At 37.6% G+C, this 16,449-nt stretch overlaps 1 protein-coding gene across 1 annotated transcript in view; it reads left to right on the forward strand.

The window, feature by feature from the left end:
- CEP170 (centrosomal protein 170kDa) overlaps window positions 1-16,449 on the forward strand; it is a 172,241-nt gene that overhangs the window by 105,159 nt on the left and 50,633 nt on the right. Inside the window, exons 8-9 of the mRNA XM_006871154.1 lie at window positions 7,235-7,384; window positions 14,576-14,696. Coding sequence (XP_006871216.1) covers window positions 7,235-7,384; window positions 14,576-14,696 — 271 coding nt within the window. The remainder of the gene's footprint in view (window positions 1-7,234; window positions 7,385-14,575; window positions 14,697-16,449) is intronic.

Consider the following 16,449-nt stretch of genomic DNA (forward strand, 5'->3'; position numbering starts at 1 on the left):
AGATTTTTTCCCATTCTGTGGGTTCCCTTTTTACTCTGCTGGTGAAGTCTTTTGATGTACATAAGTTTTTAATTTTTAGTATGTCCCGCTCATCTATTTTATCTATTTTTGTTTGTGTGGTTTTCAAAATGTTTTGTAGTCCATGCTTCCCTGGAGTCGTGGTGTGGCATAGCAGGTTATTGAGCTGGGCTACAAAGTCGATTTGAACTGCAAGGTCAGTGGTTCTAGCTCAGCAGCCAATCCTCATAAACCCTATACAGGGTTGCTGTGGTTCAAGATCCGACTCGATGACACTTAACAACAATAACCCTTCCCTGAAGAATTCTGTACACTTCAGTTGACCACATAAAAATGACACTTTGGGCATATTCAAGGGACTCAAATCATATTTCTTTTAAATTTACTTAGAAATCTGAAGAGGCAATATCAGGGCTATAGAGTAGATGGGGTAAGATTTCCCAATGAAATTCTCCCTTGTTACTCTTGAAGAAAGAGCAGATGCATTGTCTTGATGGGGAAAAAAACAAAAAACACTCCTGGGCACAATTTTCTTGGCCAGTGCAGTTTTCAGTTTTCTTAAAATGTCTTAGTAAGCCCCTGTGATCCTCTTGTGTCCTTCGAGAAAATATCTTCAGATTACCCATTTGGAATCCTTAAATTCAGCTGTTTATGTTTTCTTTGTTTTTACACAAAAATGAACAGTTAAGGATTTCAAAGTGGCCTATTTATTGCTATTGCTAAATTTTCAAAACAGTATAAAATATATATGAATTTATAAGTATTTCCCCTTCATTTCAGATCCTGTCATTTGTTTTTAAAATATATTTAACTTCTCTAACATATATTCATAGATAAAGCCCATGCCAGTTCCAACTCTTAGTGTTCCTATAAACAGAGTGAACTGTCTCACAGGGTTTCCAAGGCAAAAATCATATAATCAATCCCATGAGGATATTTTTGCTTCTTACAGGGCTCCCTTGCTATCCAAATTAGTATTCCTATGAAACCTTCAATAGCATACAGTGAAGAAGCAATTATTATTCATTCATTTGGAGAAAAAATTTTAACTTTTTATAGTGAATTTGGTGGCTGATAGAGCAGACCATCAGTTTTATATTCATCTGATGGTATTTAGTTTTACCTCACTGACTGTATTCCCTCAGTGTAAAATCATGTACCCCACTTCTTCCTGTGTTTCCTGTTTCCAGTCTTCCTCCTTTCCTAGTTCTTCTGAACTTTGTCCTTGGATGATTGCTGCCTTTTGATCTCAAATGGTTGGTTATTTTAAGGTTTGTGCATCTCACTAGCGTTATTATTCCCTTATTGTTTATTTGAAAATGAACCATGGAACTGATTTTATATACAAGGGTGACTGAGAGCCACAGTCTACCAGTTCACTATTTGACCAGTAATTCTAGTCTTTTTCTTGATCTTGAATATTTTTCACATATTTTTTCCACTCTACCCAGTATCTTCTAATGTGTTCATCCCTTTCGGAGCAGTAGTAGCTGAGTATCGTCTAGTTCTTCTGATGTGTATTGTAGAGACTGATGTTTATTTGTTTTTTTAGTCCATTGGACTGCTTTCATGTGTCTTTGATCATCATCATTCTTCTTTCCTCTGGACAGGGTGAGACCAGTAGTTGCACCCTAGATGGCTGCTTATGAGTTTTAAGACCCCAGTCACTGTTCATCAAATTAGGATGTAGAACATTGTCTTTGTGGACTGGATTATGCCAGTTGACCATGATATCCCCTGAGACCATGATTCTGAGCTTCTGGGCCTTGTGTTTTGTTCCCTCAAGGTGTTTCATGATGTCTAAAAAGTTTTTATAATTTTACCCTCTGTATGTTACAAATTGGGCAGCTAATCTCATGATCAGCAGTTCAAAACTAGCAGCTGTTCTGCAGGAGAAAGATGAGGCTTTCTGCTCCCATAAAGATTTACAGCCTCGGAAACCCTGTACAGGGTCACTATGAGTCAGAACCAACTCCAAAGTACATAGCATGCTCCACCATATTCATGGATGTATTTGCAGCAAAAGTAAAGACATATGTACAAATATTCTCTGACAAACCTATGTATATTTTTGTATATAGTCCCACTCTCCTATATCCAGCATGTCTAGCTATGTATCTACTTACAGATCACTGAACAAACCATACAAAAGAATGCATAAAGCCTCAAATAATACTAACATACCGTGTTCACAGACACAGTTCAAAGCTTGATGATGAAAATGCTAAATATAGTCCCTGGGAAAGGAACTTTTGTGATGCTACGTTGCTGCTTAGGATGCACTCTACTGCTTTCACAGCTCACTGCAAAACAAACACAGAATGTGCTAATGTAACTTTCACCTTTTCTCATAAATGCAAAAATATTTTCGGATTTCTTTTGGTTAGCAAAACAGGACTTTCGTAAACGTGAAATGACATAAAACAAACTAATGAAAACCGAGAAATACCTGTACTTCCTAACTTAAGATTTTTTTCTAGTAATAATGAAAGTATGGAAACAAACTTAAGTTTATTTAGGGGAAAAATTACTTGTGCTAGAATTAGTTTTAATAATATTTTTAGACAGATACTTAAATAGCATGAGTTGAGTTACGTTGTTTTTATGAATGAGGTTAAAGCAGAGGACATACAAAAGTATTTGTTGTTAAGTGCCGTCGAGTCGGTTCCGACCCACAGTGACCCAATATAGGGTTTCCAAGGCTTTAAATCTTTACGGGAGCAGAAATCCTCATCAGTTTTATTTACTGTTGTAGCATATTGTTAAAATAAACTCACTTCAATGTTTAGCAAAATGAAGCAGATTTTATTTTTTTCCCTTCTGTACACTGTGCTCACATGTATTATTAAAACTCATAGTAGCTCTAAAGTTAATAGTATACAATTTGCTCTTAAAGCAAAGATAATTTGAATGATAAGTGTTATTAGGTGCCATTGAGTTATTTTTAGGTCATAGCGACCCTTTACTGGGTTCCTAAAGCTGTCAGTCTTTGTGGGAGCAGAAATACTCATCTTTCTCCTGTAAAGCTGCTGGTCGGCTTGTACTGCTGACCTTGTGTTTTGCAGTTCCATGATTGCCCTACAGAGCTACAACACTACCCTTAATAATATTGTTGTTGTTAAGTGCTGTCGGATCAGTTTCAACCTGTATAAGATTTCCGAGAAGTAGCTGGTGGGTTTGAACCACCGAGCTTTTGGTTAGTTGTTGTTGTTAAGTGCTGTCGGATCAGTTTCAACCTGTATAAGATTTCCGAGAAGTAGCTGGTGGGTTTGAACCACCGAGCTTTTGGTTAGTTGTTGTTGTTAAGTGCTGTTGAGTCGATTCCAACCCATAGCGGCCCAGTATAGGGTTTTCAAGGAACTGCTGGTGAGCTTGAACCACCAACCTTGCAGTTCAAACAATTTTGCAGTCTGGCCCATTAACCCACAATGCCACACCAGGACTACACTTTAATTAGTAGTCCAGTGCTTATTATACAGCACCACACCAGGATTCCCTTAACTGTATGTTGTTGTTAAGTGCCACCAAGTTGATTCTGACTGATAGTAACCCTGTATAGGATTTCCAAGGAGCAGCTGGCGGGTTTGAACTGCAGACCTTATGGTTTGCAGTCCAGTGCTGATTCTACAGTGCCACACCAGAAGTCTAGTAACAGTATGGTGGTGTGACATGGAGTCGGTTCTGATTGATAGTGACCTTGCATAGGGTTTCCGAGGCTGTAAATCTTTACAGGAACAGAAAGCCTCATCTTTCTCTGACAGAACAGCTGGTAGTTTTGAACTGCTGACCTTGAGATTAGCAGTGCGACTCATAACTACTCTGCTACCAGAGCTCCTTAATAACAGTATAGTAACTCCTGGTGTGCCGCTGCTGATTATGCGGTAAATGGCAAAGTCGGTTTGGGCCGTAAAGCCAGCAGTTCCAACTCACCAACTGCTCCTCAGAAACCCTGTACAGAGTCCCTGTACAAAATCGCTGAGTAGGATCCCTACTCGACAGCACTTAGCAACAACAACAGCAATTTTTGAAAAGAATTGTTATATTGGAATTAAGTAATAAGGCCATCTAGTGGTAAAATTTCCAAACTTTTGTGAAGCAGCACTTACTACTTTGTGGACTTCAGGATTTATCAGATATCTACATTGTTGTTAAGTGCTGTAGAGTCAGTTCCAACCCATAGTGACCCAGTATAGGGTTTCCAAGGAACTACTGGTGAGTTTGAACTGCTGACCTTGTGATCCTGCTCTTATTCTATAGTGTCACACCAGGACTCCTATACTGTATGCCATTTAACAGAATTTCTAGAAATTAGTTTAGCCTAAGGTGTTTTTTTCTCATTATAGAAAATGAAATCTCTGAGTATATTCCAAAGATCATTTCTATAAATTACTGACATGCTTAATGCTTTTCATAATAATCAGATCAACAGTTAATTGCTACTAGGAATAAGCATTGGGAACAAAGTAGAGATTTCATAGTAAGATGAAGTGTTAAAGGTTATGTAACCACATATTTCCCCTGACTGTTGGGTGATATCCAGGGACTTGGTGCCGTTGTTGTATGCCATTGAGTTGTTTCTGACTCATAGCAACGCCATATAGAGTTTCTGAGGCAGTACATCTTTATGGGAGCAGAAAGCCTCATTTTTCTCCTGAGGAGTGGCTGGTAGATTTGAACTTACTGACCTAGTGCTTAGCAACCCAACCCATAATGCACTATACCACCAGAGTTCCAAGGGTCTTTTAGCCAGGAAATGAGTAAAAATCAGGCACTGCCCTTAAAAACATACAATTATTTAGAATATTTTTAAAAAGTTTTAGCCAAGACAACCTGCTTATTGAAAATGCTTATTTGTGTGAATCGGCCCAGAAATCTTTATTTCAAACAAAGGTCTTTAATTGTTAGGTGCAATTACCTAAAAAGTTGGAAAATTGTGCTGTACAAAGGTAGATCAGAAAGTATTGCTTCAAAACCATAGAAACATTTATTTAGCTAACAAAATGTGTAACTATTGCTTCTCGACATATCTTCCATCTAGTTTTTATACACTTCTGAATGGTGTGTATCAGGGTTGTATCTTTTCCACATACTTATTCAGTCTGAGAAGGTGGACTATATGAAGAAGAATATGGCATCAGGATTGGAGGAAGACTTGTTATGCAGATAATACAACCTTGCTTGCTGAAAGCATAGAGGTATTTAAGTATTTAGTGATTAAAATAAAAGACTATAGCATTCAGTATGGATTATACCTCAACATAAGACAAAAATCTTCATAATTAGACAAATAACCCACTGCCATGAGTCAGTTCTGATTCAATAGGATTTATCAGAATGTAAATCTTCATGGGAACAGACAGCCTTATTTTCTCCCAAGGAGTGACTGGTGGGATTGAACCGCCAACCCTGCACTTAGTAGCTCCATGCTTATCCCACAGTACCACCAGGGCTCCTAGACCAATAAGCAGCATCATGATAAATGGAAAAAAGAATGAAGTTGTCAAGGATTTCATTTTATTTGGATCCACAATCAATACACATTGAAGCTTCTGTCAGGAAATGACATATTGCATTGGGCAAATCTGCTGAATAAGACCTCTTTAAACTGTTAAAAAGCAAAGCTGTCACTTTAAACAGTTAGGTACTCCAGACCCAAGCCAATATTTTCAATCACCTCATATACATGTGAAAGCTGGAAAATGGATGGATGCTTTTGAATCGATGATTTGTTAGTAGACAGATCTGTTTTGGAAGAAGTACAGCCAGAATGTTCCTTAGAAGCGAGGATAGCAAGACTTTATTTTGCATACTTTGGACATATTATCAGGAGGGACCATTCCCGGAAGAAAGGTATGCTTGGTAAAAGAGGGTCACTTAAAAAGAGGAAGATCCTCAACAAGACGATTGATACAGTGGATGCAACAGTGGCTCAAACATAGGAACAACTGTGAGGATGGTGCGAGACAGGGTGATGTTTTCTTCTGTTATACATGTGGACTGGATAGCACCTAACAACAACTATAGCCCTTTCATGAATAAATCTGTGCTCTTTAATTTACACCACAATGAAATGGCAGTTTCAGCATCCTTGAGAAACTCCAATAGTTTTCCTTTGGAATGTTCTTTGAGTTTGGGGAACAAAAGGTCTGAAGAGGCAAGACCAGGTTGGTGGGTGGACTGGGTAAGATTTCTCAATGAAGGTCTTGTAGGACAGCCCTTGCTACCCTTGGAAAATGAGGAGTATATTATCCTGATTGAAAAACATCCCTCAGCTCAACTTTCCTATCCTTTTTCTCACATTGCACTTTTCAGTTTTCTTAACACTGCTTCCTTATAAGCCCCTATGGTTTTCCTGTGTCCTTCAAGAAAATCTGTCCAGATTACCCCTTTAGAAATGAAAAACCAGTCATCATAACCTTCTGATCTGGTTCTATACCTTGAACTGGCCCAGCAGATCACTTTGGAAACTAATGTTTTGCTTGGTCCAATTTTGTAGACACCCTAACAAGATTAAGGCAGGCGTAATTCTGAGAGAACTTCTCTGACAAATGGTTTGTGTTCAGCCATCCATGTTCACCGAGACATTTTTAAACCAACCTGTTATTGTTTAGAATAAAGCTGTGCATGTATGAATTGGAATCCTGGTAGCAATATTCTTCTTAAAAAAACAAACAAACAACTTGTATTCTCTACAAAGATAATACAATCTGATCTGTTTTATGGGCTCTTAGAAAAGTGAATGTATACACTTGACTCATAAGCTAATGTTAGTCATTTGCTAGGGAAGGAACAGATAAAGTTAATCCAAGTCTTTAGTTTTCTAGTGTGCTTCTCAAAAATGACAGAGCAAAGAAACAAGCTGAAAACAATCAGAAGAAGGTAGTCTTCCCTGCCTGTTTGCATTATTATGATGCTTTGACACTAACATCTCGTAAGAAATTAGATACAATATCCTAAGTATTACTTATTTTTATCAAATAATACATTGGCTATATATTTTTAAGATAATTGTTTACATCATCTGCTGCTGTCCTTTTTTCCTCCAGCCATCACACCAATTGAGTATTACTGTCATTAAAGTTTTCCTCTCATTGAAATCATCCACTGAAACAATTTAGAATATTTTTGTTTGCATTTGATGTTAAGGATAATATTCACACATTAATCTGGTGCTGAGGCTATACATTTTACTTCAAAAATAATTTTTCCCCCCTAGGTCTTTGGAGTAGATGACAATCAGGATTATAATAGGCCTATTATCAATGAAAAACATAAAGATCTTATAAAAGATTGGGCTATAAATTCTGCTGCAGTAGAAATGGAAGAAAGAAAACCACTGAGTACACCTGGATTTCACAACTCAGAGGTATATATCTCTTTCTCTTATTTAACTTTCTACATGCATAAAATGTTAATTTTCATCACTTAGTAATTATATTAATTTAGGCAATGGATATATCCCCCTGTAAAATATTTCTACATGTCAAATTTTCACAAATTATTTCTAAGGAAAGCCTAAAGCAGTTTTGCCATAATTGTCAGAAATTTGTCACATTTTAGGAAGATAAAAATCAGACTAGGAGCCCTGTTGGTGCTGTAGGATAAGCATTGGTGTGCTAACCACAAGGTTGGCAGTTCAAACCCACCAACCACTTCACCAGAGAAAAATTAGGGTTTCTGCTTCCATAAAGAATTGGAAACCCTATGCAGGGTCTCTTTGCGTCAGAACCAGACACCTGGTGCGGCGCTGTGGGTTAATGTGCTGGACTGCAAGGTCAGTAACTCAAGTTCACCAGCCACTCTTCGGAAACCCTATACAGGGTTGCTATGAGTCAGAATTGACTCAATGGCACTTGACAATAACAACAACAACAGAGTCAGAACTGACTCTATGGCAATAGGTAGAACTCAGATTTTAGGGTGCAGGCTCTAGGGCATGGCTCTCTGCCCCTCTTTTGGTTGTGCGGGAAGACCCACTTCTCTTTTCAGCTTCTACTCTGGTTCCTTGGCTATTTTCAGGTGGCATGGTATCTTTCTTACTCGATCCTCTGCTTTCTTACTTGTGTGCTTAATCTGACCTTTTTTATTTCAAAAGTAACACGGGTTTAAGATACATCCTACATTGATAGGGCCTCACTAACATAACAAAGAAAATCCTATTCCCAAGTGGGATTATATCCACAGGTTAGGATTTACAACACATATTTTGTGGGGAAACAATTCAATCCATAACAATTGTATACTGTTTGTATTTCCTAGCAGATCATGTATTTGGAATGCAAAGAGCTGTATATCATGCTTGTAAACATGTGCAAGGTAGTACCTGATAGATAAAACCTTGATGCCCCAATAATTGCCAGAGGACTAGAGCCTAGAATATAATTAAAATAAAGTGGAATTATTAAGAATATTGTTGTTAAATGCTGTCAAGTCAGTTCTGACTCAGAGTGACTTGTGGTTAGCAGTCAAGTGCTTAACCTGCAGCGCCCCATCAACTTGGTTAACATAGTATGTAGTCAGTATTGCATAGTAGAGCTTGAAAGACCTGAGCTCAAATCTCAGAACTACTACTTAACTTGATGAGCTTATCTATATAAGTTATCCTTTATAAAATACAAGGAGTAAAATGGTGTTACAGTGGTGAAACAATCATCAGCTGCTAGTCATCATGGGTTTAACCCACCAGTCCCTCCACAGGAGAAGAACGTGGCATTCTGCTTCTGTAAAAACTATAGCATTGAATACCCTATAGGGCTGTTCTACTCTGTCTCGTAGGGTCCCTATGAGTCGTACTTGATTGGTTGGCAACAGGTTCATGAAGTACATATGGGGAGGCTTTAAAAACTTTATGAAAAATGGAATTAAAAGATAATAGAATTTTTCCATTAACTTTTTGAAGCTCCTTTGTAGGGCACCCAGTATAGTGCCTGCTTCAAAAGTATGTGTTCAGCAAAGGTTTATTGTCTTGCTACAGGCATTAGGGTATCATCCCACACCAATGTATAGAAAAAAAAATATAGTTAAAAATGTATATGATGGTGGTGGTTGTGTAACACCTAATGAGTTCTGACTCATAGTGACCCTGTACAGTGTTTTCGAAGCTGTAAGTCTTCATGAGAGCAGAAGCCTCATCTTTTTCCCATGGAACAGCTGGTAGATTTGAATTACTGACCTTATGGTTAGCAGACCACCTCATGATCTACTACGCTACCAGAGTGCCTTAAAAATGCATATAACTCATTCTTTACTACTATAATGATAATTTATTCAAGTAATAAGAGCTAATAATCAATGAGAGCTTTCCCTGTATCATTTTATAAATAAGTAAACTAAAGTACATAATGATTTCCTTGGCCAAGTGTTATAGCTAATACCTTGTGGAGCCAAATTTGAACCATAAGCAGTCTTGGTTTATTTATTTATTTATTTTTATGTTTTATTGTGAATTATGTGATAGTTTACATGGGAGACCATTAGCTTTACATTCATCCTATCGTATATCATTTCATTGCCATGGTTACACATCCCCTCCATGCATCATCAACCAACCAAAGAGTATACCCTACAAGCCTGCCCCCCGGTCATCAGCACACAGCCCCTCTCCCTCTCTGGATCTAAAGTCCCCAGCTGTTCCATCTCTCCACATCATCATCTCTGCTTCTGGCGTCACTTCTTCTCTGGGTAGGGTCCCGCTCTCCACTCTTCTCCCTTGATGGTCCCAGGGACCTCCGCTCCTAGACTGGAAAGTTAATCACTCCCCTCCTTACTACAAAATGTCTACCTTTACATTTCCAACCCTTACAATCAGTCCTGATAACAATTATTCACTGTTGTATCACAATAGACCTATCCGCATTTCCTTTCATCAGCTCCGCCTAGACAGATTGGATACTACTCAGTGGAGATTCTACCTTCCTCCACACCCTCGGGATCTAGGTTCCCTCTTGAAAGCTTGTAAGCCAGTCACTTCTTGCCTTTGTAGCCCCCCACCCCCATTTTGGGTAGCCAATGTCCAAGTTGCCCATCCCTGCCTATTTTGTGTATAGAGGAGGTGGGAATGATCCTTGCTATAAAGATGTGTTCCCTCTTTTGAGCTACTGCATCCATAGCTGTAAGTCAAGTTCATCAAATTGCTTCAGATTACTCTTTTTTCCTCTTCTTTCTTCTTCTAGTTGAGCTCTGGTCATCCAGTCATTGAAGCCAGGTCAAGTGGATATTATCTGCAAGTGTGGGTGTTCTTGTGCATATGCCCTGTCTTCTTATCAGCTGGACATTTCACTCTCCATTCTAGTCCTCTATGGCTAAAGCAGTCTTGATTTTTTTAACTCACTGCCTTATTCATTATGCTTTTTTGCCATTAAAATATACAAATAGCAAAATAAAAACAAATGGAATAAAATCTTAAGATATAAGTAAAATAAAATACAGATAAGTTACTTATTTTTTAAGTAAAATAAAATATACAGTATACTTATAGAAGGTAAATATGCTAAAATTGTACCTTAAAGTCCTGCCATTTCCTGAAAACTGTCAAAACAGCTATTTTATATTATTGTTCTTTTTTTCCCTCCTTGATCTTGGAGAATTTTTTCTTTGATTTTTATTCTATAGGATGTTAAATTTCCTTACTGAAAACAGGTGATATTTATTGAAGGCAGTGTCTAGGAATTCTGATTAATCCAGGAAGGGTCCTCATGAATGTAAACAGCCTCCCCTCTTGTCTATCTTCTCAACCTAGGCCAAGTAAAATTAATATGAAGCCCCAGTATATACCTGTCTATATGGTGCTGGTGGTGTTTCAATTCCAGCTCATAGACAACAGAATAAAACATGGCTCAATCATGTGCCATCTTCACAATTGTTATATTTGAGCCCATTGTGCCAATCCATATTGTTGGGAGTCTCCCTCTTTTTCACTGATGTTTCACATTTCCAAGCTTGATGTCGTTTTCCAGGGACTGTTCCCTCCTGATAACATGTCTGAAGTACAAGCGACAAATTTGCACTATCTTCTCTTCTAAGGAGCATTCTGACTGTACTGCTTCCAGTACAGATTTGTTTGTTGTTCTGGCAGTCCATGCTACTTTCTGCCTATATAGGTGTTACCTAAACACGCCATTATAATTTTCACAAGATGGTTGTAAATAAAAATCTCTCTATTTTGTGTATTCTTAACATGGTGTTGTTGGCTATGGTACTATCTTTAGTACAAAGAACTGTGAATATCAAAAGCCAAAACATACCCATTGCCATCAAGTCAATTCCAACTCATAGCAACCATATCGGACAGATCGGTACCATAAAACCTTGGAAGTGAGCTCTAGAATGTGTTTTATTTTCATCATATGGAATGTCAGGTTTCATTGTATGTGCATCATTCTTTACTTACTAATTTTCTGCTATTTAAAAAAAATCTTACATAATATGCATACTCTTAAGAGATAAGTACAGTATATCTAACTTGTCATCATTAGTAGCAGTGAATCTGATACTTTTAAAATAAAATAGAGGTATGTGCCACGTAACATCCGTGCAGGCAATGTCAGAGTTGCATATACATCCAGGGGCCCATACAGTTATAGTGTAGCTTTTAAATCTCAACCAGAGAACAGGACATAGTGGGCCATAGCAGGTTTACTTTAATAAATACTATAGATGCTGTCTCTCACTGGCTTTCTAGATCACTGGCTTCCTTGTGGAAGCTGAAGGAGGAAGTCCTGGTACTCATCCAGCTTGCCTCCAGACTGCACAATCACTGCCAGAGCCACAAAGAGGATGCCCCAAAATGCCACTGTCCCACATGGTTAAGGAATCCTGTGGGTCATGCCCAGGTTCAAGGCTATGCATGCATTCATTGGTGGCCACTGTTGTTGTGGTAGAAAATCAGGAAATGCAGTAGGTAGGCAAGATTAGAAGAGTTAAAGACTGTCTAATTATGTTTTTGTTGACTATGCAATGACATTCAGCTGTGAATTATAGCAGATTATGGTTAGTTTTGCAAAAAATGGAATTCCAGAACACTGGAATAGACCAAGAGGCAGTCCTCTGTACATAAAAAAGGAATACTGCATGATTTAGAATTAGGAAATGTTTGTGGTTCAGAGTTTTATCCTTTCATCATGCTTAGTCTGTATATTTGGCAAATAATCCAAGAATCTGGACTGTATGAAGAGCAGAACAGTGTCAGTTTTGAAGGAAGCCTCAATAATAGCCTGTGATATGCAGATAACACAACCTTGTGTGCTGAAAGCAAAGAGAACTTGAAGATGATCAAAGACTGCAGCCATCAGCATAAATTATACCTCAACATAAAACAAAAAATCCTCACAACTGGAACAATAAATATAGAGAAGATTGAAGTTGTCAAGAATTTCATTTTTCTTAGATCCACAATCAATACTTATGGAAACAGCAGTCAATAAATCAAATGACATATTGCATTGGACAAACGTGCTACAAAAGACCTCTTTAAAGTGTTAAAAAGCTAAGATGTTACTTTGAGGACTAAGGTATACCTGTCCCAAGCCATGATATTTTCATATGCACGTAAAGCTAAACTGTGAATAAGAAAGACCAAAGATTTGATGCCTTTGAATTATGGTCCTGGCAAAGAATATTAAATATACTGTTAGAAGAATGATCATGTATGTCATGGGTGTAGTATAATTAGAATGTTCCTTAGAAGCAAAGATGGTGAGACTTTGTCTCACATACATGGGATGTGTTATCAGGAGCGATCAGTCCCAGGAGAAGTACTTCATGCTTGGTAAAGTAGATGATCTGTGAAATATAGGAAGACCCTCAAGGAGATGGATTGACTCAGGAACTACAATAATGGTCTCAAACATAGCAATAATTATGAGGATGGTGCAGGAAGTTTGTGGCATGTGTGGAGGTGTCTAGCTGGATGGCAAGTATACACTGAGGCAGTGACCAGGTGAAGCTCTTGGAGACCAAGTGGGGACCACTCAGGATTGGCGATGGACCTAAAGATATCTTGCAGTCTTGTGAAGTGGTGGCTTGGGATCCAATCCTGCATGCTTCTCTCCTGTTGGCACAACATCCCCATAACATAATGCCCTACTTTACAGAAGCTATTGTGGGCATTAAGCAATGTATACCGGTATTATCATTCCAGTTTCAGTATTAAAACTTGGCTTAGATTTTTAGGAAACAGCGCCATACCAAGGGCTATGTGATGGTGGTTGTTGTGTGCCGTGGAGTCGGTTCCAACTCATAGCGACCCTGGATCGTGTTTCCAAGGCTGTAAATCTTTATGGGAGCAGAAAGCTTCATCTTTCTCCCTCGGAACAGCTGTAATTTTGAATTGATATTGTGCATATTCTTAGCATGGTGCTAATTGCTCTGGTACTATCTTTATATATACTGTCTTTATAGATACCCTTGCAGTCCTTGGTGTGGCATTGTAGGATAAGCACCGGATTGCCAACCACAAGGTTGGCAGTTTAAACCACCAGTTTCTAATCCTTGGAAACCCTACACAGGGTCGCTCTGAGTTGAACCGACTTGATGACACTAACAACAATACCAGTATATACCAAGGAGTGACTGGTGTGTTTAAACTGCTGACCTTACAGTTAGCAATCCAGTGCATATTCTATAGCACCACACCAAGATTCCATATACCCCTTTTTTTTGTTGTTAAGTGCCATCTAGTTGATTCTGACTCATAGCGACCCTGTATAGAGTTTTCTGAGGAAAGGCTGGTAAGTTTGACACCCCTTAGGTCGTCCATATTATGTGTCTATATTGCCTTGGTTTTAAGAATTGTCAATATATGTCCTTAAGTCTGTGGGATCATATAGTGAATAAAATTCCATTTCTAACTTCAAAGAGCACTGCCTTAAAGAAATATCTAAACATGGATGGTTATAGATGCAAAGAAGTTGTTCATGGAAAAGTTCTTAAAAGAATAATAGTTTTTAGCTCTTTTAGAAATGTTTGGGGAAGAAAGATGAGGCTTTCTGTTAAAGCAAAGATCTACAGCCTCAAAAACCCTCTACAGGGTCACTATGAGTCTGAATCGTCTCTACTGCACTTAACAACAACAAGAAGAAATGTTTAAAGTATTGTAGAAAAAAGTCGATAGGTTGAGAGTCTATTGTTGAAATTCCTGAAGATATGACGTATCATATTTAATATTCCCTGAGACTGTGGAACCAATCTGACTTCTAAAGAAAGACATTTGGAGAACTTAGAGAACAACTTTGGGATAAACCAGGTTCTTAGAATAGAGAACTAACTCCACTGGTGTTACCATAAATCTATGATAATAAATTTAAAGCTCTAAGAGTTTATCTTAGTAACCTTTGTAGTATTTAACAGAGAAAATTATGCTACATTCACAATAATGGTAGAATGTTATTGTCCAAAGAAGAATCTTAGAAAATCTTCATTTTAATAAATGATACATGGCAATGTGAGATTTAATTACTACTTTGTATAACATGTTTATGTGACTAACAGAATTTGGTTTAGTGAGAATCTGATGAGACCAGACTACATTATTTTTCCTTTTCTTTTTTTTCCCCTTCAGCAAAGCACATCTTCATCTGGAAATAAACGTTGGATTTCACAGTGGGCGAGTTTGGCTGCTAATCATACAAGGCATGATCAAGAAGAAAGGATAATGTCTGCATCTGTTCCTTTAGAAATTGGTATTCTCTTTTAAATCATGTCATAATTTTTCAGAAACAAATAGTGAGAAGTAAATTAGATGATTATGTTCACATATTATTCTATGTTTATAAAAGGAGCTCTGGTAGCATAGTGGTTACGAATTGGGCTGTGAATCGCAAGGTCAGCAGTTCGAAACTACCAGCTGCTTCGCGGGAGAAAATGAGGCTTTCTGCTCCTGTAAAGAGTTACAGCCTTGGAAACCCTGTTCAGGGTCGCTATGGGTTGGAACCAACTTGACGGCACTTAACAACAACATAAAAGATACATGATTTTATTTTGACTAATAATGCATGTGTCATTAAACTGTAATCATAAGTTGAAGTAAAAAGAAGGAAAAGAGACAATTTGTACATGGTGCACCTTTATCAGATTTTCTCCTGAGAAGCTGCCTAGATTAGACAGGGCTTTATTACCTTCCCCAGTCTTCAGAGTCTTTCTTTTCATTTAGTGCCCTTCTCATTTACTCTCTCTCCATCGAGAGGAATTTGCAGATTGAGTCACATATGCTAGTCACCATTTGGCAAACAAATCAACCAGGTAGAGAAGCTAGATAAATTACCAAAGAAGTCATTATAAAAGTATTAGCAAAATTCTACTCTTGTTATATGTAAATTGAAAAATCCACTTAAATCATAAATTGCTTTTTGTTGAACATATACTATTGAGTGTTTATTAGGAGCAGGATAGTATGAGAAATGCTAGAAAAATACAAAGATATAAAGTAGTCAGTTGCATTTTATGTGCTTCATCTCACACTAAGGAGATAAAATGTATGTACTTGAAAAAATAGATACTGCATGATTAAATGCTAAATTAATCAGTACATTTGTGTAGGTTGTTGTTGTTATTAAAGTGCTGGCGAGTCGGTTCCGACCCATAGCGACCCTGAACAGGGTAACCCTTTCCAAGGTTGCAAATCTTTACGGGAGTAGAAAGCCTCATCTTTCTCTCACAGAGCAGCTGGTAGTTTCGAACTGCTGACCTTACGGTTCTCAGCCCGATTTGTAACCACTACACTACCAGAGCTCTATTCATGACATTTAAGTACCAAATTTTAGAATTAAAAAGGATTCATAGATCCTATAACAGGGTCTTCTATCCACTTATCCCTAAAAGTCTAAAAATACTTGGTTATATTTTTCCAAAAGTATGTCTTGTTTTCTAGAAATTATTTCATTTTTAACAACCACAAGAATCCGCCTCAATATTTTCTTAATTTCCCTATGTTTAAACACCACAGTATGTTATTTTCTCATTGATTCGACTTAGCTGAAACAAAGAAAGTGGTTGCCTGTTTCTATGTCAGACCCTAATACACCAGAAACTCATAATTTAAAAATCCCTATAAAGTAGTCTCCATTTTCCCTTTAATTACATTCTTTTGTACTCTTATAATTGAGAGTATAGCAGATAAACAGTGTTGATTAGGTATTTTTATGATGTTCTTATAATATGCTAGTTCCAGTTTGTTTTCTTGAGTACCATTTCTAGGATAGAAAAACACAAAAGTAAGAGTGAACATAGTGAACTACCCTGACATAAAACATATTAAAAGAAAAAAAGAGAGCAACAGATGTGGTTTAAGATCATATGGTCCTCAAACCATAGGCTCTGAGGATCAGACTTTAGCTACCTAGTAGACATAGCAAACTGTCCCTCATCTGATTATTCAGTAATGCTTGTTAGTAATCTCATACATGAGCCCTGGATATCCACAGACAAATGTAAAAA

Source organism: Chrysochloris asiatica, unplaced genomic scaffold (assembly GCF_000296735.1).
Source record: "Chrysochloris asiatica unplaced genomic scaffold, ChrAsi1.0 scaffold00161, whole genome shotgun sequence".
NCBI classification, from domain to species: Eukaryota; Metazoa; Chordata; class Mammalia; order Afrosoricida; family Chrysochloridae; genus Chrysochloris; species Chrysochloris asiatica.